This window comes from Podarcis liolepis (genome assembly GCF_965112155.1).
Source record: "Podarcis liolepis genome assembly, chromosome: 12".
NCBI classification, from domain to species: Eukaryota; Metazoa; Chordata; class Lepidosauria; order Squamata; family Lacertidae; genus Podarcis; species Podarcis liolepis.
In genome coordinates, this window is record NC_139563.1 from 55051444 (window position 1) to 55074444 (window position 23001).

General features: G+C 42.3%; 1 protein-coding gene across 5 annotated transcripts in view; it reads right to left on the bottom strand.

Moving 5' to 3' along the window:
- AMPH (amphiphysin) overlaps positions 1–23001 on the bottom strand; it is a 91206-nt gene that overhangs the window by 40899 nt on the left and 27306 nt on the right. For all 5 annotated transcript variants that reach the window (XM_083468809.1, XM_083468807.1, XM_083468805.1 and 2 more), the window contains exons 2-3: positions 5646–5726; positions 2777–2831 (exon numbers count right to left, since the gene is read on the bottom strand). In XM_083468809.1, coding sequence (XP_083324935.1) covers positions 2777–2831; positions 5646–5726 — 136 coding nt within the window. The remainder of the gene's footprint in view (positions 1–2776; positions 2832–5645; positions 5727–23001) is intronic.

A 23001-nucleotide genomic window follows, 5' to 3' on the forward strand; every position in this document is an offset into this window, starting at 1 on the left:
GCTTGGCAGGGGGTTGGACTCGATGGCCCTTGTGGTCTCTTCCAACTCTATGATTCTATGATCCAGGCTGGAGTTCCCGCACACTCCCAAAGGGCATTGCACAGAGCCTGTCAGCTGTACAGAAAAGCCTACACAGGCTGCTGTGCAGAACACCCAGACAATTTGTCGTGTCTTGACTGTTGGCCCTGCAGAATCCTGGAGCTAACTGCATCAGGGCTCCCAGCCGTACCACCAGACCTTGTAAATCCACTACAGTTTATTACGAAACTCATTTCCTGGATCACTACCATAAAGTCTTGGAACAGTGGATGAATAGCAGAAGGGGAATGCTGAAGGGGGAAGGGGGACATAAATGGCGTATCTGAGAGTTATCCGTGGATTATAGGAATTTTATTACAGAGAATGGGGAACTGCATCTATTGGTCTAAGGCTAAAGACAGTCATGTGACACTTCGAGGCAAGTCAAGAAAACCACCATGCTTTGTGTGTATGTATAAACAAGAGTGCAGGATGAGGTCAAGTGTTTTTAAAAGTGTCATTAATTTAAGTGGGTATGAAACTGCCTTATTGGTATCAGCATCAACAACAACACACAAAGATACTACTCTTCTAGTGCTCAATGACCATCACAGCAGCTTACAGTCAAGAAGAAAAGATACAAATCAACAAGTTAATTAATATAATTATAGAGCATTCCTAATAAAATAGCAACCGGAGATGATAAAAATCAAATATGAGCTCATTAAATTATATGTCTCATATTGCAAATGAACTTACAGAGAGCATGGCCTCATATTATATAGAACAACACTGAGACAAGGGGGCACATTATCAAATCTTGAGCAGATTAGTTAAATTAGGTTCTTTGCTCTGAGGTTGTTTTTTCCATTACTGCCACAGTGGTAGATAAATTAAATGAAACAAGTGCGGAGATAAGTCAGAACCAGACATGAAAGAATAAGCAATTAATATGTGGAATCAATTTCTGAAACAGTATCATTTGCTGCTAGTTAGCTGAATCATTCCATTTAATAAGCAGATACTAGAAATATTTATGGCCAGATCTCAAGGCAGCAAGAAAAAATATAAAGCTGTTTCACTCCAAGTCAGACCATTGACTCATTAAGCCCAGAATTATTACTCAGACTGGCAGCAATTATCCAGGATCCATTGCTGTTGCTCCAAAAGCAGATCAAACAAAACAAAACCTATATTAAAAGCCAGGCAACCAAAAAATAGTTATTTGGGCACATCCAATTATATAATTACATATTCACACCTCTCCTAAATCAAAACTAGTGGCTGCAACAGTTTCTACACCTCATTTAGTTCCTCTTGACAAAACTGCACAGGGAAAGAGTGTGAACAAGAGGATGGAATCATCTCATCAAAGATGGGATCTCAAGAAGGCCATATTTTGGAGAGCTTTGCCCTTATATTTGCCCTTAAAAATATTGGAGCTGTTTATTTCATCCATTTATAAACCTGTCCTTCATCTAGCATTCAAAAGCAAACATAAAACTTATCAAATGCAAGTTAACAAACTAGGACACTTGTGAAGCTGACACTGCAAACCTTCTTCCAGCTCCTCAGACTGTAGTTCGGGAGAAGCCAACATGCTACCCTGCAAAGGTATGGATGACAACTCCCTAATTCTCCCCACTACCCTATCAAAAAAGTCTTCCTGAAACTTTGGCTGTTCATACTTGACCTACTTGTTGAAAAAGAATCTGATTGCCATGTGCACACACTCTAGTCTAAAGCAGAATTCAGCTACCTGGTTGATTAAAGTGCATTTCTTCTTATCCTAAACCTAGAGTAGATTCCAGTTTTTATTTGGTCAGATAGCACAGAGACAACTGATGTTCGGGGTGGGAGCACCGCACTAAAGAGTTATGGATGTTCAGCTGTTTAGTAACAAGATTGGCGTTTCTCATTATGCTGGTCATGGCAGCCCATGTAGGCTAGCAGCCGCATTCTTCCAAGTGAATGAGTTTAGGCCTGCCCATTAGGTTGGCTGAAGCAGCTGCCTCGGGCGGTAGAATCCCATGGGGCAATGCCACCCACCTGACCCTGCTACCCGGGTTGTGTGGCCGTGGCAGCTGCAGTGGCTTCTTCCAGCGAGACCTTGCCAAAATTCCACAAGATCTCATGATAAACTCAGTGGAAGAAGGTGCTGCTGCTGTGAAACCCCAGTAAGTGAGGCTTCATCGGGGGGGGGGGGCAGACCTTTTCACTTCGCCTCAGGCGGTGAAACAGGATGGGAGGGGTAACCCCTGGCGTTTAGTCATCTGCCATGACACTGAGGCACCTGGAAAAAGCAACTGTCCAGAACAGGGGTCAGCAAACTTTTTCAGCAGGGGACAGTCCACTGTCCCTCAGACCTTGTGAAGGGCCGGACTATTTTTTTTGGGGGGGGGGGTGAATGAATTCCCATGCCCCCAAAATAATCCAGAGATGCATTTTAAATGAAAGCACACATTTTATTCCTGTAAAAACACCAGGCAGGCCCCACAAATAACCCAGAGATGCATTTTAAATAAAAGGACACATTCTACTCATGTAAAAACACGCTGATTCCCAGACCGTCCGCAGGCTGGCTTGAGAAGGCGATTGGGCAGAATCCGGCCCCTGGGTCTTAGTCTGCCTACCCATGATCCAGAAGCAACCTAACTGTACATTATAAGATCTACAAAACAAACGATTCATTTGAACTTTTAAAATTTGCAGCGAAAATTAAAATTAAAATTAAAAGATGCATTTTAACTGCAATTACCTTTAATGGCAGCTAAATATCCCCGGAGCTCTTTCTGGAGTCTGGTACCTTCTGCCTGAAAAGCAATTAAAGAAACAATGTCATATCACATATGCAACACAGTGGAACAAATGTGGATCTATTGGAGAGATGAAGGACATTCCCATATCTCTAAATAATTAGCTATCTGCATGCAGCATTTTCTTTAAATAAGAACACTAAGAAAGAAACACCAATGCTGTTCTTCCACTTTAAGTACAAACAAAATTTCAGAAGGTATCTACTGAGCAAAAGAGTAGTATAGCTGGTGTCTACAGCAAAGAAAGAATTCTAGACGGTTGAAACAAACAGCAGATAACATGGTTGCTGCCTGAAAGGAAAGCTGGCTCAAAAGATCCTGCTTCAGCACACACTGTAGGACTAGATGAACTTCTGATCTCCTACCAGCCTCACAGCTCCATGACTCTAATGCGCCAACCCACATCTTACTGAGTTGAATTTTCAGGGAAGCTTTGAGGAACTGGAATCTGAAGAAGTGTCCAGAGCCACAGAGCCAGAAATAGTAAATTTCAGCTCAGAACGTGCCTGCTCCATGTGACAAGCCACAAGGGATGCAATCTGTGTGTCATCCTGGCCACTAGGGCTTCCTGGGCAGGTAGAGCTACAAAAGGCTTCCTGTCTGCCCTGGTTCTTTGCCTGGGGAGCTACGGTCTCCCTGGCTCTGGTGTGCCTGTCTTGATCTCCTGACACAACGCCTGGTTCCTGGCTCCCAGCTCCACTCCGGCAGCTGCTCCCAGATCAGCCCTGACAAAAAGCAACCCAGAAAAAATGTGGGAGTGCATATTGCAACTTCTGCAAAAAGCAGAGAGAGGGATGGGAATCCACTGAAACTTCTTATGTGCTGCAAGCTACCTCTATTATGGATTCCATCTGCCTCTATCAAAGGAGTATTAACAAAAGAAAGAGGCTCTTGTCAAAAGTCCTTAAGGAGACCTTTAGAGTCAGAAAGCTCTTCTTCATGATACGCTGAATATACTGTGTAATTATGAAAGGCCTACAGACCCATTGCTGGCTGCCTGATAACCTTTAAATTATTTCTTTGAAGCTACTGTAAAGGTGTCAGATTGTAGTCAGAATTTTGCCTGGGGAGCTTACCTACACTACAAAAGCATACTCTTTAATCAGCACGAAAAGAAAAAACTTCATTAGCACAAGAAAACATAAACACACACACACACACACTGAGGGATGTCCGTCTGTAAGCTGGGAAATCAGACACGTGTTCATTAAGATGGCTGTAAGGAAGGATGGACAGGTTTATATTCCACATAAATGGGGCACATTAGCATACAGCAACACACCATAAAAGAATAAAAATTCACAATTTAGTTTGCAATTTACCAAGATAGGACCTAATTCTGCTTTCATATCTATGGGGCAATGGGCCGTTCCCTTCCATGGCCCCAAATGGATGTTCCCCAAGTGGATCCAACACAAACAGTGGAACTGTCAGATTTTTTAATTTGATGCCTCCTAGTAAAAGAGAAAACCTTGGGGACAGTCTGAGCTACACAGTCTTGATTTATTACCATTACTTCTCTTGTCAGTCTTAATAAGAACTGCTGATTTGGGAGCGTTTTATGCGAGGGTAAGACTAATTTCTTAAAGAACCTGAGCACTATCCACCTCAACTTGTTCTTTAAAAAAATGTACATATCTTTGTGGGCATTTTTCCTAATATGTGCCCCAATACAATGCATTTTTGCTATTTTCACTAAAAAAGCACGCACACATTCAGCTTGCAGAACTGCACTGCGAAATCAGAGAAGTGCAATTGTCCATAGAGTTTTGGTTAACATATTGAACCTCAGCACCACACTGATACCTATGGTGGCATATTCTCTTCCACGTTCCTGTTCAGAGTCGAAGGACAGAGAGCAGCTGCTGCTTCTAGCAGTACTGCTACCATGCACTTAATTCTCTAAGTGGGCAAGCAGCAACTGCAAGGAAAAGCAACCAACCGACAGACCTCTGCCTGTCTCTGGGTGGTGGTGGAAATTTTGCCCTGAGAGTCTGAGGTGGATAAGCTTCCCTGAAAGAGGACAACTCCTAGCAGCCCTTACAGGGGAGTGTTGTATTTTAGGGTACAGTCCATGTGGGGTCACAAGGAAGTCAAAGAGGCTTGGCCTGTATCTCCCATGAAGTTTAGAGGGCCTTGTGGGAGACATGTAGGCATTCCATAGCAAATAGGTAAAGGATCTAGTGTGTAGTGGTTAAGAGCGGTGGACTCATAATCTGGTGAACCAGGTTCGCTTCCCCGCTCCTCCACATGCAGCTGCTGGGTGACCTTGGGCCAGTCACACTTCTCTGAAGTCTCTCAGCCCCACTCACCTCACCGAGTGTTTGTTGTGGGGGAGGAAGGGAAAGGAGACTGTTAGCCGCTTTGAGACTCCTTTGGGTAGTGATAAAGCGGGATATCACCTCACAGAGTGTTTGTTGTGGGGGAGGAAGGGAAAGGAGACTGTTAGCCGCTTTGAGACTCCTTTGGGTAGTGATAAAGCGGGATATCACATCCAAACTCTTCTTCATCCATGACAGACAAACAGACGGAGCAAAGTCTGAAAGCTTTAGCTCCTACAATTCCCCCCAGCATTGGTTTCCCATGTTGCCTTACGACAGGGATGGGGAAACCTCTGGCTCTCCAGATGTTGCTGGATCACAAATCTTATCAGCTCCAGCTAGCATGGCCAACAGTCGAGGGCAATGGGTGTTGCAGCCCAGGAACTATCCGAAGGGCCACAGGCTCCCCACTCCTGCCTTACAACTTTACATGCAAACAGACATAAAAAGCTTATAAAAGCCAACCGTCATCAACATCAAAGAATCTGACCTCTTGCCTTTTGAAGTTCAGAACATACTCTTCAAACTGTTCATCTTTTGTTTCATCAGCTTTCCCCAGCTTCTGAAGCACCTACGAGAGAGAAGGAAATAGCAAAGTCTTACCTCGAGCAGAGCACTCAAAATCTTGGCAGAACAATGACATTACTTTAACCCCCTCCATTCATTATTTGCTCGTAACATTTATTATTCTTATATTTTATGCCTGCTGCACACCACAGTGCAACACTGATCCCAAATGCACGTCCTTGAGTCTGCTGTTTGAAAACCTAAACCCCAAGGGGGGAGTAGAGATTCCAAATCACAGAGCCATTTTCTGTGCCTGTGTGGGCGGCTAGAAACACTTTCAGAGCCAGCAAGGGTCTTGTCCTGCTTTTATGAAGCGATAGATCTTCCTGTCGATGAACAATCCCAGAGGTTCCATTGCAGCAAAGTGTGGGAGAGATTCGGAACAATAACCTCTGTCTCAGCGCATGGTCTTAAAACCCAGACTTGATTAGGCCTCCCCCTACATGTTAAAGTTCATTATACACGGCAGTGATCAGCATTATTCTAATTTGTATGGAATTTTAAACACACAGTAATGGAGAAAGTGAAATGTTTGAAATTGTCTGACTTCTAATGAGGCATGAAATCATCTTCAGCTTAGTTTAGAGCTAGCAGTACATAACATTGGACATAAAACAGTGTTATGAAAAAGCTTTATTAATAAAAAATAAGGTAGGAAGGAACAAGAGGGACTTTTAACAAAATACTGAGATCTTGCCCTAGGAAGAGACTAATGAATAAGATAACCTTTTGTGAAAGTTAAGAGATGTGGTTATGGATTATTCTGCAGGTCTCATGAGAATGCGCTGAGGAGATGCATTACATATGTATAGACACAAGCAGCACAAAATTAAAGCATGAGTTTCCTACATGATGGATTCATTTGGGTACAGAATTATCTACTCCATGTTTCCACCAAAACAGAGGACCATTTAAGCCAGGGCTGGAGATACTTCTCCCTCCAGATATTGCTTGACTACAGTTCCCAGCATTCTTGATCCCCAGCCGGCAGATGAGAGTTGGAGTTCAACAGCTTAGCCAGTAAGAGCACAAGACTCACTCAATTTCAGGGTTGTGGGTTGGAGCCTCACATTGGGCAAAAGATTCCTGCCTTGCAGGAGGTTGGATTCTCGTTGTCCCTTCTAACTCTACAGTTCTATGATTCAATGAACTTTTGGAGCACTGCAGACTCTCTACCCTTGATCATTGATCCCCAACTGGTGGGTCATGACTCACAACTTCATTTTGCCCCTACCAATGGTAGGCCTCATCAATGGCGCTACCACTATTTTCTGTTTCTTGGTTTAGGGTTGCTTATGTCTTCAAGAGAAGGAGAAGAGGGTGGGGGAGAGAGAGAGAAAGGAGATAGCCAGGTATAGATGAACATTTAAAAGGTGGCTCCCTAAAAGGTCACAATCGGAAAATGGGGAAGACTACAGATTAAACATCTAAGTGGCCTTAGACATGTTGCTGAAGGCCGTTCAGCATTTGATGAGAACGTATGCCATTTAAGCGTATTTCTGCATTAAATCAATGTAAAATATGAATGCCATTGAAGGCTCTATGTGTTCTTAGTGTTTGGGCTAAGTGCACTTAAGTCTCCCCACAGCAAACTCTGGGTTATTCCTAGTCAAGCTACATGGGCCAAACAGATGCCCTTGTGAAGTCTAATGGGATTAAGGATAGGGTGGCAGAAACCTGCTAATGTGATCACAAGCAGTCTGGGAATAAAGCTTCATTCTCTTGGCAACAGATGCAAGAGCAGGAATAAAGGAGAATGCAGCTGGGTGCAAATGGCGAAGTATTTCCACAGCGAACTCCTCCATATACAAGCAGCTGCCAATAAGGTGGGAGCGGAGATGGGAAAAGTCAGACCATCAATGTCATGTTATGCTTTCTGTATTACTAGGCATTACAGAAGAGAGAAAAAGCAGGCTTGGGGTGGGCATGGGGTGCTGCTCTTGGTAGCAGCCATGCATCTGTTACAACATCTGGCTTTGCCTCACTCCAAGAAGCAACATAAAAGCATAATGATTTGATTTTGAATGGTGTGACATACTACTGGGCAGGCCGAGTAAACGGAATCCTTGTTTTGCGCATCTGGAATAAACTCAGAATCGGGATGTGACATGTTCTTTCTTCAGAAACACCACAAGCAAGTGAGTCTCCAATTACAGGCTTTTGCCTTTCCTCATTAAGGGTAAATATAAAAACACCATGTTCCTATACAGTAGCCTTTTCGTTTTCCCAGTTTGCAACCAAGCAGAAGTTTCCCAAGATGGCTCTGGAAATAAACCAGGTCACATGGACATAGAGAGCATTCCATTCCCTTTGCTCTCCAGCCTCCAAATTCCTGCGTCAGCAGAAACTCGGCAAGGTGGATTTGGGTTACTAGCTACATGGTTCACGCAGAACACCGAGCAATGATCCCCATGGCAACCAAGCCATGTGATCTTGCGCTTTGTTAAGGGTGTTTTTTAAAACAACAACATGGAGTTTCAGTTTCAAATCTGTATAAATCCAGCAGTAGCTCTGCAGCAGCAAGGATTTTTTTTTTAAAAAAATAGATATTTATTGAGAATTTTCCATTAAAAAAAACCAAAAAGAAAAAACAAAAAAAGAAAACATATACAGTTTACGATCCTTATTTTCTGTAACATATTTCCCTGACTTCCCCACACCTCCCCTACTTATATTCCAATTCAAATTGTTAATTCAGCAGGTTCTTATCCCCAATTTTTTAACCTTTTTATAATTAGTTCAATTTCAAAAACCAGTTTTACAACGTCAAAGTTTATACATCAATGCTCATTCTTAAATCCTTTTCCTAAAGTCGACCCAAATTCCCTTCCACGAATTCCCCACTTTTCATATTAATGACAAAACAGAATAAAAAAGAAAAAAGACAGGTTATAATTATACACCCTTTGGATCCCCAAACCCCACCCCGTCCCCTTTCCCGTTTTCAATCCCCAACAAATGTCCAACAGTCTTAATCTACTATCAGCCCGGAGATCTCATGTCCAAGGCTCTTAATTCTCTCTCAGTTCCTCTCTGCCGGTTTTTTTGATAGTCCTTAATGTTAAACGCCAGATCTCGGAGGCGCTCTGGCCCGATAGGGACAGTGTTTCTTCCAGCCAGACCGCCATACTTCAAAGTGGAGCTCAAAACTTGTTTCTTACTCCTTTCAAGTCCAAATGTCCCCAAAGCTCCAACTTTCACCTTAATCAAATTTGTAATCCTTGGGTCTTCAGATCTCCACATAAGGAGATCCCTCCATTCTTCAATCTCCAGCTCGAACCAGATTTTCCTCATCAAATTCTTATTTTCCTTTATAGCTATCATGTCAGGCCTCTGGCTCTCTTTTGCCATCTGCAACATTACATCTCCTCCTTCCTTTTCCTCAGAAACAACATGTATCTCTTTCTCCACACTCTCAAAGTTCTCAAATTTCGCCTCTTGTCCAGCTGCATGAACTTCCTGGATCAAATCCTTATCAAATTCCATGTATTTGTTTACTGTTAAGTCCAGAGTGGCAACGTTGATAGCCAAAACATCAATTTGGCCTTGTAACTTTCCCAAGAGAAAGAAAACTCTGTCCAATTTGTCTTGAATCTTCCCTCCTTCAGCCATTCTTGTAATGTCCCAAAACCCCCCCTAGAGGGATTTTGGTTACTTAGTATTCCTTCCAGTTCAAATCCAAAAGTCAAGTAAGTTTGTATCAGTTTTTCCTTGTTTTCAACAAAATATAGCTAAATTGTAACGGATATAACCAGCAGAGACAATAAAAAACAAATTTCTCTTTTCCCGTCTTGACAGCTAATTTGACAGCTGTCAAACTCTTCAATATCTCTTCAACAGGCTCTCTCACAGATCACTCCCGGGTCCGGGGGGGGGGGTGGCACTTCAGCTCCCCAAATTAGCTCTTATCCTCCAGTTAGATTACTTAAACTGCCAAATCGTGAAATTAAAGTCTTTACCCAATAAAAAGAAAAAAAATCCTCTCGACCTTAGTTGGCTGGTCCTTGCTTTAGATTATATACAAGACGGGGAGACGGACTTCCTATTTGCGCCTTCCCCGATCGTGCCTAATTCAAAGAAAAAAATTTTCTTTACAAGTCCAATTTCCGTACTACTCACGGGTTGCTGCTTTAAAGTCCAATTGTTCATAAGAAGAAGTCAGCGCTCTCCAACCATGGCTTGCGGCTTCACTCTGCAGGAGAAGCAGTCGACTCTCAGCACCACGCCACTCACCCCGTCCCCCGTTCCGAAGCCTTTAAAAAGGCTCCTTTGCGGGTCGGGGGGCGCAAATGGTGCCCGCCGAGTCACCAGGTTCACAGGCTTCACCGCCTGTGATTTTTAAGGGTCCCCGCGTCGCCGCAGCGGCTAGACCCAAATCCTGCGGAGCCGATTCCCTCCAGAGCTCGGAGGGAATCCGCCATTAGCCGATGGCACTAACCCGGAAGTCCAGCTCTGCAGCAGCAAGGAGGCCAGACAGGACTTGTCATGGCTGCAGGAAGGCCCAACAGGGCCTGTGTGTCTGTGGGAAGTCCCAGCGGGCAGGCCACAGAATACGGGGGGTGGCCCCCTCCTTGAATTTTTTTGAGCCCTTGGCCCCCCATAGATGGCGCCCCTGATGCTTTGATTCTTACTCACTGGACAGAAACAGAACTCAGAATAATAAATGCAGCAGAGCACAAGCTCCTTCCCTAGGTGGCCACAGACTCATAGCATTGTAGCGTTGGACTGTCAATGGAGGAACCTTTTTGCCCAATGCGAGGCTCAAACCGACGACCCTGAGATGAAGAGTCTCATGCTCTACTGACTGAGCTATTCCATCAACGTCAGGCGGTTACTGAAAAGAATTCCATAGGGTGCAGCATACATGAATATAGGTGAGAACGTTATATTGGTCTGGAGGAAAGAACACGTTGGGACACAACACCCAAGTACTAAAGGAAACCAACCTTCAAAGGTGACCACATTGCTTTCCCAATCCTATGCACAATTTAGTTTTGTGGAGCACTGATTCAAAGACTTTCTTCTGGGAAAGGGGCAAAGCTCACTAGAAGAGCAGCTGCTGCCTTGCATGGCAGAAAATTCCCTGTTCAATCCCAGCATATCAGGTAGGGCTGGAGAGATTCCCTGTTTGAAAGCCTGAAAAACCACTGCTAGTCCATGTTGACACTGCTGAGCTAGATGGACCCAGTGGTCTGACTCAGTGTGAGGCAGCTCCCTGTATTATTATTCCCAGGAAGCACTGGCTCAGGTTATTAAGTGGAAGCAGCGGCAATGGCTCCAATACCATCAATTGTATGAGACATTCAAAGTAGACAAAAGAAAAGGATTCACAACAGAACCATCTAGACTAGAGAATGACCTGATTAACTCTAAAGTAAAGACGCTTTCTAAAGTGTACCAACTCCTCCTTGAATGGGAAGTCAAGGAGGAGGAGGTAAAATCTGTCTTTGGTTATAATATCTTAATGAAGGATTGGGGAAACCTCTGGAAAATTAATATGAGATTCACTACTTGCTACACACAGAGATTTTTTTTTAAAAATGCAGTCTTGTTGGTACAGGACCCCTTTAAAATTATCCAAAATGTACAAAAACGTATCAAATAAAAGCTGGAGATGTGGAGAAGCAGTGGGATCTATGCTGCATATGTGGTGGACATGCAAAAAAATTAAGGATTTCTGGGATGAAATACATATGGAACTTTAAAAAATGTTTAAGGTTGTGTTTATATATATATATAAACCCCAGAAGCCTTCCTTCTCAGAATATTAGGTCCTGGCATTCCAAAAAATGCAAGGGAACTATTTTTCTACGCAAGTGGCCGCAAGAATTTTAATAGCCTCAAACTGGAAAGGAGGGGAAATACCATCAAAGTCAGAGTGGCAACAAAAATTTATGGAATACGCAGGCTAAGTTATCAGGAAAAATAAGAGACCATGCAGATCAAGTATTTTTTAATAAATGGTATCTATTTAAAAGTTACATTAAAGATTGTAACAGTATGAAGTCTGTGGCAGCCTTTGAATAGCTTCTGTAATCCACTTAATAAGTTTAAGAAAGTACATTATCTTTGTTAAGTAATTATTAAAAATAGAGATGAATAGTGCACTAGATAAATACATATTTAAAGCTACATGAAATTGGCAGGAAGTCATTGGAAACCAAAAGAAGACTGTGATAAAGTATAACATATATTGATAATTTGTTTGTTGTTCATTTTTTATTATGGATAACTTTGATTTTGTGTTGTTGTTTTTTTAAGCTCAATAAAGCAATTTAAAAGCCAAAAAAAAGTGGAAGCAGAGGCAGCATTCACTCAGAGGGAGGAGTCTGAAAGGCTAAAGGGTAGGAGAAGACATATCAGGCAAGACAGTAAAAAGAGCTCCCTAAGAGCCAGCTTTCTTAGGCTGTCTACTTTGGAAAGGATGGGGTTTCTAAACAATGGACAATTGGTGGCAAACAAGTCACCCTTTTAGGTTTGAAGTGCCTTCATTAAAGAGTATGAACATAATCCCACCCCAGTCTGAAGGTTCCTATTGGATGCTCTGCCAATAGAGATTCAGGCAGCTGCCTTCTGCTTTAACCTTTAAGCACCTACTAGAATACCTCCTGGGACGTGTGTGGCGCTGTGGGTTAAACCACAGAGCCTAGGGCTTGCCGATCAGAAGGTTGGCGGTTCGAATCCCCACGATGGGGTGAGCTCCCGTTGCTCAGTCCCTGCTCCTGCCAACCTAGCAGTTCGAAAGCACGTCAAAGTGCAAGTAGATAAATAGGTACCACTCTGGCGGAAAGGTAAATGGCATTTCCCTGTGCTGCTCTGGTTTGCCAGAAGCGGTTTAGTCATGCTGGCCACATGACCCGGAAGCTGTACGCCAGCTCCCTCGGCCAATAAAGCGAGATGAGCGCCGCAACCCCAGAGTTGGCCACGACTGGACCTAATGGTCAGGGGTCCCTTTACCTTTAGAATCCCTCCTGACTACCATAAGCTTAGAGCTGTTGTGCATGAAACCCACCCAGCACAAAAGTTGGCTTGTTAATAGCACTGTGTTGCTGGACAATATTATACCCTCTCACAGACTTGAGAGCCCTACTAGTTACTCTGAATTAGGCTGCTCACACTGGATGCAATCAGATTCTCTTTAAATTAATTGATTCTTTTGCTCTCTGGGCCTTCTAAAAGTTCTGTCAGTCTTAATCCAAATCACTGCCAATGTCGTATTGAGGTGTACTAAATTTAATTGCATGTTTTTCCCCTACAAGCAATCCTTCCACACATGTCTGTTTAGAATATAAATTTGATGGACCCAAACATGGTTTTTTTCTTTGTACCAGAGGGAAAATATCCATAGTTAACACCTGAAATTAGAAAATCCAGAGTTTGATGTAAATGAAAAAGCCACAGCAAAATTTAAAACAATCCAATCCAAATCCACCCTGTCCTATATTTGGGGGAGGGGGAAGAAAGAGAACAGGGCCACTAACAAAACTCACCTCTTTTCATATCTTTGGGAAAATAGTAAAATAGAATACTGCTCTAGTGAAACCACATGTTCAGTTGGGCTGTCCACCTTAATATGTATGTTTTTAGCAGCTCATTAACAAACTAATTGCCTATGAATCTGCTCTAATAATTCCAGTTCACAATGATCATCAGGAAAGGGTGTGTGTGTGTGTGTGTGTGTGTGTGTGTGTGTGTATTTAAAAACTTCAGGGTGCCAATGTTATCACACTTTCCAATGCCTTTTTAAAAAACATTTGATAGTCCAAAAGAGACTTGGCAAATCCATTTTTCAGCATTGCAAGAATTCAAATATCCCTGTTATTTATTTCACATATAAACTTCACTATTTCTTCTTTATCTGGGTTGTTTGACTTATATAACTTAGAATACTATATTTTTTAAATGTGCTGATATAAAGAGATTTAGCTGTATCATTTCCTTTCATTATTGGGAGAATTTGTTCCATCTGTTGTTTTTTCTTCAAATGATCTGCAATTCCACTGCTTATTCCCTCATTGAAAGATCTTGTGTTTACTGAAGTAAATTGGTTGGTATAATTTTTTTGCTTCTGATTGTAATTACTAGATAAACCCATTTGAAATAAATACATATTGGAATCCATTAAGTCTTTAAGAGGAGAACAAAGCCCCAGGTCCTGAGTGGTAAATATAATAGTATAATAGAACCCTTTCAAACTTACTATAAATAAAACCTATTCAAACCCCCCCATTGAAAAGCAATATCCTGATGAAAAATAGGTTGGCATAATCAAGGCAAGAAGCATAACTGCAGTGTTTCCTTTAAAAAAGGTAAAGATCTGGTATTACTATCTTATTATACAAGTCTATCACTTTTAAAGGATGACTAAAAATATTTACCAGTATCTTAGCAAGGATGTTAAATAGCATTGGATATAAATATACACATTAAGATCAAACAGTGTTTTAATGGAAGAGAAAACTGAGCAACAACATAGGAAAATATAACATACCATCAGAGATTATAAGTCCAAAACTTTAAAGGACATCTTGCTGACATTATAGATAAAGAAAAAGCCTTTGACATTTTTGAATGGCCTTTCTTTTCTTTTCTATTTTGAAACACTTGAACCTTTTAATTTCTTAATGGTCTATAGACCAAAGCAATAATTTCTTAAAAATTATTGACCTACCAAAAGGTAGATGAAGTTGGTTTGTTAGTTTTGTTATTTATTTTAGATTTAGAATGCCTGGCAAATTAAAAGAAAAGCAGAAAAGAAAAAAGAAAAAAAAGAAAAAAGAAAATGAAACAATAAGTGAAAATGAAACTGAATAAAAAGGAAATTAAAAAGGAAAAGGAATAGGAGAAAATGGGGCAAAACATCTGTAAAAATATTGAAAACATAAGCTTGTATATGGGTGGCATTGTCCAGATGCTAAAAAACCCAGTGTAGTTCCTACCTGAACTGGAATTAGTAACAACCGAGTCTATTAGCTGGATAAAGATGAGTAAGAGGGAAAACATCAGGAAAAATGATAAAATTGCAGAGAACTAGTGCCAACTTATATGCAGAATTCATCATGCGAAAGGCTGGGCTGGATGAATCCCAAGCTGGAATTAAGATTGCCAGAAGAAATATCAACAACCTTGGATATGCAGATGACACAACCTTGATGGCAGAAAGTGAGGAGGAATTAAATAACCTTTTAATGAGGGTGAAAGAGGAGAGCGCAAAATATGGTTTGAAGCTCAACATCAAAAAAAACAAAGATCATGGCCACTGGTCCCATCACCTCCTGGCAAATAGAAGGGGAAGAAATGGAGGCAGTGAGAGATTTTACTTTCTTGGGCTCCATGATCACAGCAGATGGTGACAGCAGTCACAAAATTAAAAGACGCCTGCTCCTTGGGAGAAAGGCGATGGCAAACCTAGACAGCATCTTAAAAAGCAGAGACATCACCTTGCCAACAAAGGTCCGTATAGTTAAAGCCATGGTTTTTCCAGTAGTGATGTATGGAAGTGAGAGCTGGACCATAAAGAAGGCTGATCGCTGAAGAATGGATGCTTTTGAATTGTGGTGCTGGAGAAGACTCTTGAGAGTCCCATGAACTGCAAGAAGATCAAACCTATCCATTCTGAATGAAATCAGCCCTGAGTGCTCACTGGAAGGACAGATCCTGAAGCTGAGGCTCCAATACTTTGGCCACCTCATGAGAAGAGAAGACTCCCTGGAAAAGACCCTGATGGTGGGAAAGATGGAGGGCACAAGGAGAAGGGGACGACAGAGGATGAGATGGTGGGACAGTGTTCTCGAAGCTACCAGCATGAGTTTGACCAAACTGCGGGAGGCAGTGGAAGACAGGAGTGCCTGGCGTGCTCTGGTCCATGGGGTCACGAAGAGTCAGACACGACTAAACAACTAAACAATGAAGTACCACAAAGTGCCAGAGCTCGTTACTCTAGTATATGTATGAGCCACAGCATGTTGCACTGCAGAGAGATGTGTCACCACCAGCAGATCTTTATCCACAGATATAAGTGACCAGGGAAAGATGTACAATGCCATTTTACTGTGGAGACCCTGTTTAGCAAAAACAAAAGTAGTTTTCCCATTACAGGAGCAGATTACTAAATTCATGGCACAGAGACTCTGCAATTATTTTTGTTCAGGTCTCCTATTTTACTTGTTATTTTTACTCCCAAATATCTATTGGCTCCTCTTGCACAACTATATCCAATTCTCTTCCCACTGAATATTGTAAGGAGAGATTTCAGCTGTTTGAAGTTTTGTTTGTTTGGGGGTAGAATTTTAGCTGTGACCTGCAGTTTCCACTCCTTTCCTAGCTGCAAAGAACAAACAGCCCCTTGGAATCAGGATTCTGGTTCTGCCCTCGTCACACCTCTGCTTTTAATTGTTACTGCAGTCACGCCTGAACCAAAGGCTGGGAGGTCTGCCAAGACGCTGCTGCATTACTACTTCATGAAATTCAAATGCACACTGCCAAAAGCCTGAGGGAACGTCGCTACCTCTATTCCTTCAAAAATGGCCTGCTTGAATAATATAAAAATGAAGCAGGAATTATTCTGCAGTCAGAGACAGGGAAACTCAGCAACCTGAGGGTGTGAAATCCTATTAAGCACAGGTTAAATCTTTTAATTTGTGGTGATCAAGCTGGTTTACATGAGGGGAGAGGTTACACTGAACTTACTGGCTTCCCAAGAAGAGCATTAGATGCCACCCAAAATAAGCATACAGCCAAATCACCATCAATTTGCACCATTTTCCTCCTTCCAGTTCTTCTCCATAACACTCTTTTTGGTAACATGACAGATTGGAAGCCATTTCTAATACACACCTACATTTTGCTGCCTCGCAGGAAAGCATCTCATTCCAAAATTCTGCCTGCGGCATTTTCCCTCTGATGGCTCGTTCATACACACTGACAAACACACAAAGCTGCCACTTGTTACTGCAGTAATTGAAAGAGAACATGCATGTGTGAATCAGTAGCTCTGCGTACGGTGTTTGAGTCAATGAGAACCAATAGCTCTTTGCATGCTATCGCAGCTCTAGCAGCTCTTGAGATACAGTGGTACCTCGGGTTACATACGCTTCAGGTTACAGACGCTTCAGGTTACAGACTCTGCTAACCCAGAAATAGTGCTTCAGGTTAAGAACTTTGCTTCAGGATGAGGACAGAAATCGCACAGTGGCGGTGTGGCAGCAGCGGGAGGCCCCATTAGCTAAAGTGGTGCTTCAGGTTAAGAACAGTTTCAGGTTAAGAACGGACCTCCAGAACGAATTAAGTACTTAACCCGAGGTACCACTGTACTAGTACTGTAAAGAACTCACAGTCAGGTGTAAGCTGGATATTACTGCATTTAATAATGGCCTCAACAGTTGATAGGTGATCCAATAAAGTAGCTGAGATAAAATAGAAACATTTGCTGATGTAAATCAGCCTTTTCCAATATGGCACCCTTCATATCACCAGCATGACGCAGGGGCTGTAGTCCAAAACATATGGAGGGCACCAAGTTAGTGAAGGCTGATGCACAATATCAACATCCTACTAATAATGAGCACCTTCAAAAGCTAACAGCATGCTTACTACTACTACTACTACTACTACTATTGCCTCAAACACTGGGGGAAGGGAAGCAGTTGTCAGCCTCCACTATAACAAAGCAACACCTGAGCCCACAGTTTGAATCCTGACATTAAAATAGCCTCCAACATTTCTCGGATGAAGATAGGGACATTCAAGTGTACGCCTGTTTTATTCTGTGGGTTTGCTGAGTATAGAACACGTTGTTGCTTTTTAAAGAAAAATTAAGGGACTGGTGATTTATCATTGCTGTAGAAGCTCTGGTAAAGCATTTACGTGCTGTTAGCTCCGTTAGCCCACAAGGCAATATTTGCTTATGGATTTCCTCTCCAAACCTTATCCAGGTCAAGCAGAAATTGATTATTTAACCACACACACAAGCAGAGGATAATGTGCATTAAATTCCACGAGCAAGTGTCACGTTCCATCTGTGCCAAACAGCTGCAGTTGTTGTTGTTTTATTATTGAGCTGATTTTTAAAATATACTTCAGATTTTTATAAAATATCGATATAAATAAACTATGCAATCCAAACACAAAAGAGAAACACACAAAAGAGCAGGTGCATAATATTACTGGACATTTCAAAAATTTCCACTCAGTTTCAAACCTATTAATACTCCGGACCTTGACTGATCCAAATAAATCATGCTAATTGTATCTTTATTTATTTTCAATGGGTTTTTTTAAAAAAGCAACTGCAGTCAACATCCATCTCTGTCTCTCTGGCTGATGAGCTGGGCAAGTCCAGGTATGGCTGGGAAGGATACCTGTCTGAAACTCTGGAGAGCTGCTTTGTTGACAGTACAGTGGTACCTTGGTTTACGAATTTAATCCGTTCCGGAGGTCTGTTCTTAAACTGAAACAGTTCTTAAACTGAAGTGCGCTTTCCCTAATGAGGCCTCCCGCTGCCGGTGCTCTTCCACCATTCAGCTTCCGTCCTTAGACCGAGGTTAAGTTCGCAAACCAAGACACTACTTCTGGTTTTGCGGAGTTCGTAAACTGAATAGTTTGTTAACAGGGCTGTTCGTAAACCAAGGTACCAGTGCACTGAGCTACATGGACCAAGAGTGTGACTCAGAACAAGGCAACTTCTTATATTCCAACTTGAGAGGTGGGAGCCAACCTGTGGTCATGTGGACTAGAGCTGATGAGAGCTCAAGTCCACCATGTCAAGAGTCAAAGGGTAGCCACCTCTGTTCTAACAGCTCTGAAGCTTGTGCCACAATCCTAAGAACTGACTGGTTTTACTACATACACTTTAGGTTCCAAGCAATCAACAGCACCTGTGTTCAAAATAAAACTACCATGCTGCTTCACAGATTTTTAAATATTTTTTTTTAATAAGATATTTATTGAGATTTTCAAGAAATTACAAAATAAAAAGAAAAATACAAAATAAAAATAGTTAAAAACAATTCAGTCTTTCCGTCACATATTTTTCATTTGCTTATTTCCCGGACCTCCTCACGCCTCCCTTTTCTGTATTCCAGTTCAAATTGTTAATTCAGCAAATCCCTCCCCTCTTCATTCATCTTAATCTTCAATTTTAAAATATTATAACATTAAATTTTTTACCTATTAATAACCATTTTCTCATATTCTCTTATAGCATTACAGCTAAAGACCACTTAGTTTCTATCCAACATCATTCTAACATTCATTAATTTTACAGTATTTCCGTAAATAATCTTTACACTTTTTCCAATCTTCTTCCACCGACTCTTCTCCCTGGTCTCGGATTATGTTATGTCCAACATCTTGTGCCCATTTAATCATAGCAGATTTGACCATTTCATCCTGAGTATTCCATTTCAACAGCAAGTTATACATCTTTGACAAAATCTTAGTTTTAGGTTCTAACAGTTCTGTTTCTAATTTTGATTTTTCCACCTGGAAGCCAATTTTCTTATCCAAGTTATATGCCTCCATTATCTGATAGTAATGAAGCCAGTCTCGCACTTTATCTTTTAATTTCTCAAAACTCTGCAATTTCAATTTGTCTCCTTCTTGTTCTAAAATTTCCCAATATTTTGGCCATTTGGCCTCCATATTAAGTTTTTTTCTGAGCCTTAGATTTTTAAATATTTAACTCAGCATTTGCAAAACTCAGCAATGTAACACCTGGTAGCTACATCAGTGTCTGTGTATGCACTGTGTATCAAATAATAAAATGGACAGGTTTTTAATGTATTGTCTGGGATGTACTGTGTAGCGAGCTTTGGAACTGTATCTCTCATTTGAAACTGAGTGGATTGTCAAAAAGGGATTGTGAGATAACATGTCTGCTGTTCAAAAAATAAAATAACAAGGGAAAAAAAGGCTCTGGAAGTCCCAGGAATTAGAGCAGTGACTCAGTGACTTTGCTTCCAGATCCCAAAGCATGATACAATTAACATGCCAGTAGCAGTAGCAAAGGAAAAGTAAGGTGAAAGATAGTGTTGTCTGAATGAGGTAAAGAAAAGATTAAAATGCCTAAATAACAAAAATACTCCATTGCAAGCAACACCACCCCAGACCATCATCTGAACCGCTGCTCTCAGAAACATTGCAAAGTGTGTGTCTCATGAAAGCAAGAAGACTTGGCACCATACATATTGTTGGACGCAGTGCTATGTTTTTAGAAGAAAAGGGTGCCAGGGCTCACCATGAACTTCTCCCTTGTTCTCTTGGAATGGCAAAGGCGCCCCCTTGAGAGGTGCCGGAGCTGAGCTCTGGTGAGCTTTGGCTGCGGGGGAAAAGAGACTCAGTTGCACACTACCCCAATCTCGGAGCGCTGCGAGGGGTTCCATGTACTTACTTGGGGTTCATGTTTCCTTTTGGGAATGAGGCACAGCAGAGACTATGAAGTTTTTATATGCAACCTGAGCCTACAATGGAGAGGTTCGCGGCATTCACACCCCAAAAGGGGTTTCACCCATAGCCACAGCTTGGGAATCAAACAGAAATCAAACATTGCTCTCAGACATTGCTTTTTCTATTGAGGGAGGGGGCTCCACCCATTGCTGTCTCACACTGAGCCCCTTAACCCCCTCTTAATGGCTCATCACCTTCTACTACCTCACCAGAAGGCTAGCCTGGTTATTCCAAGAATTAGAAGCCTTGATAAAATCCTAACATTTGCTGGATCCAAGGATTACAGGGGTCTGGCACCCAGCTTAACACCCAAAACCCAAAACACAGTTTTCTTCACGGGGAAAAACTAGATACAGTGGTACCCCGCAAGACGAACGCCTCGCGAGACGAAAAACTCGCAAAACGAAAGGTTTTTTCGTTTTCGAGTTGCCTCGCAAGACGAATTTCCCTATGGGCTTGCTTCGCAAAACGAAGCTTGCCCTGGGGACAGCGGGTCTTCTCTTTTGAAGCAAGGGGCTGCGGGGAGATAGCGATCTCCCCGCAGCCCCTTGCTTCAAAAGAGGTCCGGGGGCAGCGGGAAGCGAAGCGCTTCTTCCCCGCTTCCCCCGGACGTCTTTTGCAGCAAGGGGCTGCAGGGAGATCGCTATCTCCCCGCAGCCCCTTGCTTCAAAAGAGGTCCGGGGGCAGCGGGAAGCGAAGCGCTTCTTCCCCGCTGCCCCCGGACGTCTTTTGCAGCAAGGGGCTGCGGGGAGATCGCTTCTCCCGGTGCTCCGAAGCCGGGCGGGGGGCAGGGGACACCTCCCGCCGCCGCGGGGACACCTTTTGAAGGCAGGCGGGGGGGAGCAAAGACTTTTGCCCCCCGCCCGCCTTCAGAAGAGGTCCAGGACCTCTTCTGAAGGCTGGCGGGGGGCAAAAGTCTTTGTCCCCCCTGCCTGCCTTCCCAGGGGCTTTTAAATCGCCCCGGACAGCGGAGAAGTCCTCCGCTGTCGGGGCGATTTTAAAATGCCGCCCGCCAGCATTTTAAGATCGCCCGGACAGCGGAGAAGTCCTCCGCTGTCCCGGGGTTTTTTAAAATGCTGGGGGTGGGAAGAAAAGCCCTTGTTCCCCCCCCCAGCCTTCAGAAGAGGTCCGGGGACAGACTGTCCCCGGACCTGGTCTGAAGGCGGTTTCCCTAGCAACGCATTAATTGATTTTCAATGCATTCCTATGGGAAACCGTGCATCGCAAGACGAAAAACTCGCAAGAAGAAAAAACTTGCGGAACGAATTAATTTCGTCTTGCGAGGCACCACTGTATTTTCTTTTCTCTGGTCAAAGAGTTCCTTTTGCCTTCTACATGGCTGGCTGTGTGCCTTTGATGTGTGGCTTTGAAACGTGGAATCTGATCCATAACATTTTGATGATCTTTTTACTTTTGAAGTTGGGTATGTGCCTGGAAGTATAGATAAGTTTCCAAGCCTCCGATTCTTTTTATAGCACACAGGCAAATATATGCTTTCCCAGGCTTCCATAAAACACAGGTAAGACTCCATCCATTCCTTCCATAGCCTGTGATTATTAATCACTACTAATGATACAGCACAAAGAGTCACAGAGCCTTTGCCTTTGTTCTGAAGACACATGAGTTAGCCTTTGTGCAGAGCTGACTTGTGTTAAGGGCCCATCAACTATATCCTAATGAGCAACTTTCTCAGTGTTTAAATATTAGTATAAATGTGCAATCTTGCAATCTATGTTTCAGTACATGTTGCACAGTTTGTTTAAAAATGCAAACTTCCCACTTTGTTTTTGATGTTATAAATTTAGATATAGTCTAAAAATCTTTAGGCATTCTATTGTTCTAAGTTACGCTGTATAGTTTTTAAAACATAAAAATTAAAGGTGAGGGTTAAGGACCCACCAAGCTTCCTTATCTTGTTCCTGACAACTCTTTAGGAATATCCAGAACCTGACCTTAGGGAAAAACAGTTGGTGTTTGGAAATTTCATTTTGAAATAAACTAGTTCTAGTTCATTCTGTCCAATCAGGGACCAGTTCAACTTGGTCCTTTTGCAAAATGAATTCATTCACATTCACTCAAATTAACCTTTTCATTCGTAAAAAGTTTGCCCACAACAAACAAGTCGGCATTCAGAAAGCTGCTGTGCTGAAGTATTGCTTGGAATTCAGCTAGCAAGTCCTATCAGTGGAAGCCCCTCCACAAAAACTTCGCAATGGGGGCTTTACCCACTCCCCTCCCCTCTTTGTGCCCCCATCTCCTCACAATTGGCTCGGGAATAAATTTAAAAATTGTCCAGTAGCACCTTAGAGACCAACTAAGTTTGTTCTGGGTATAAGCTTTCGTGTGCATGCACACTTCTTCAGATACTTCTTCTTCACAATAGGCTTGGGGTGTGTGTGTAAGGAGAACCCCCAAGAACATCACATGGGAGGAGAGGAGGCAAGCTGCAGTGTTTGTGCAGAAGAATTGTTCATTGTAGCGCAGCACTGAATTCCACCCATAACATAGAAAATCCAACAATCCTACGGGAAAATAATTAAATATTTTCTATCTTTGCCAAAATAGTTCATATTACATCAATTAGAGGCAAGTGATTCTCGGAAATATCTTTGTTCCCCTCCCAAATGCCGGTACTAGTTTGACACTTTGCACTTGTGGGTTTACATATTAGAAGAGGTTCGAGCCTGTTTTCATTATATGTAATAGACAATTTTCTATTTAGCTGGAAGCAACTTCAGCAGCAGAAACTATTCCCAGCTTATTAGTTTAAAACTCTGTTGAGTTTGAGTCTGAGCATAATGCAATTATATAGCAATACAAATGGTTGCACTATT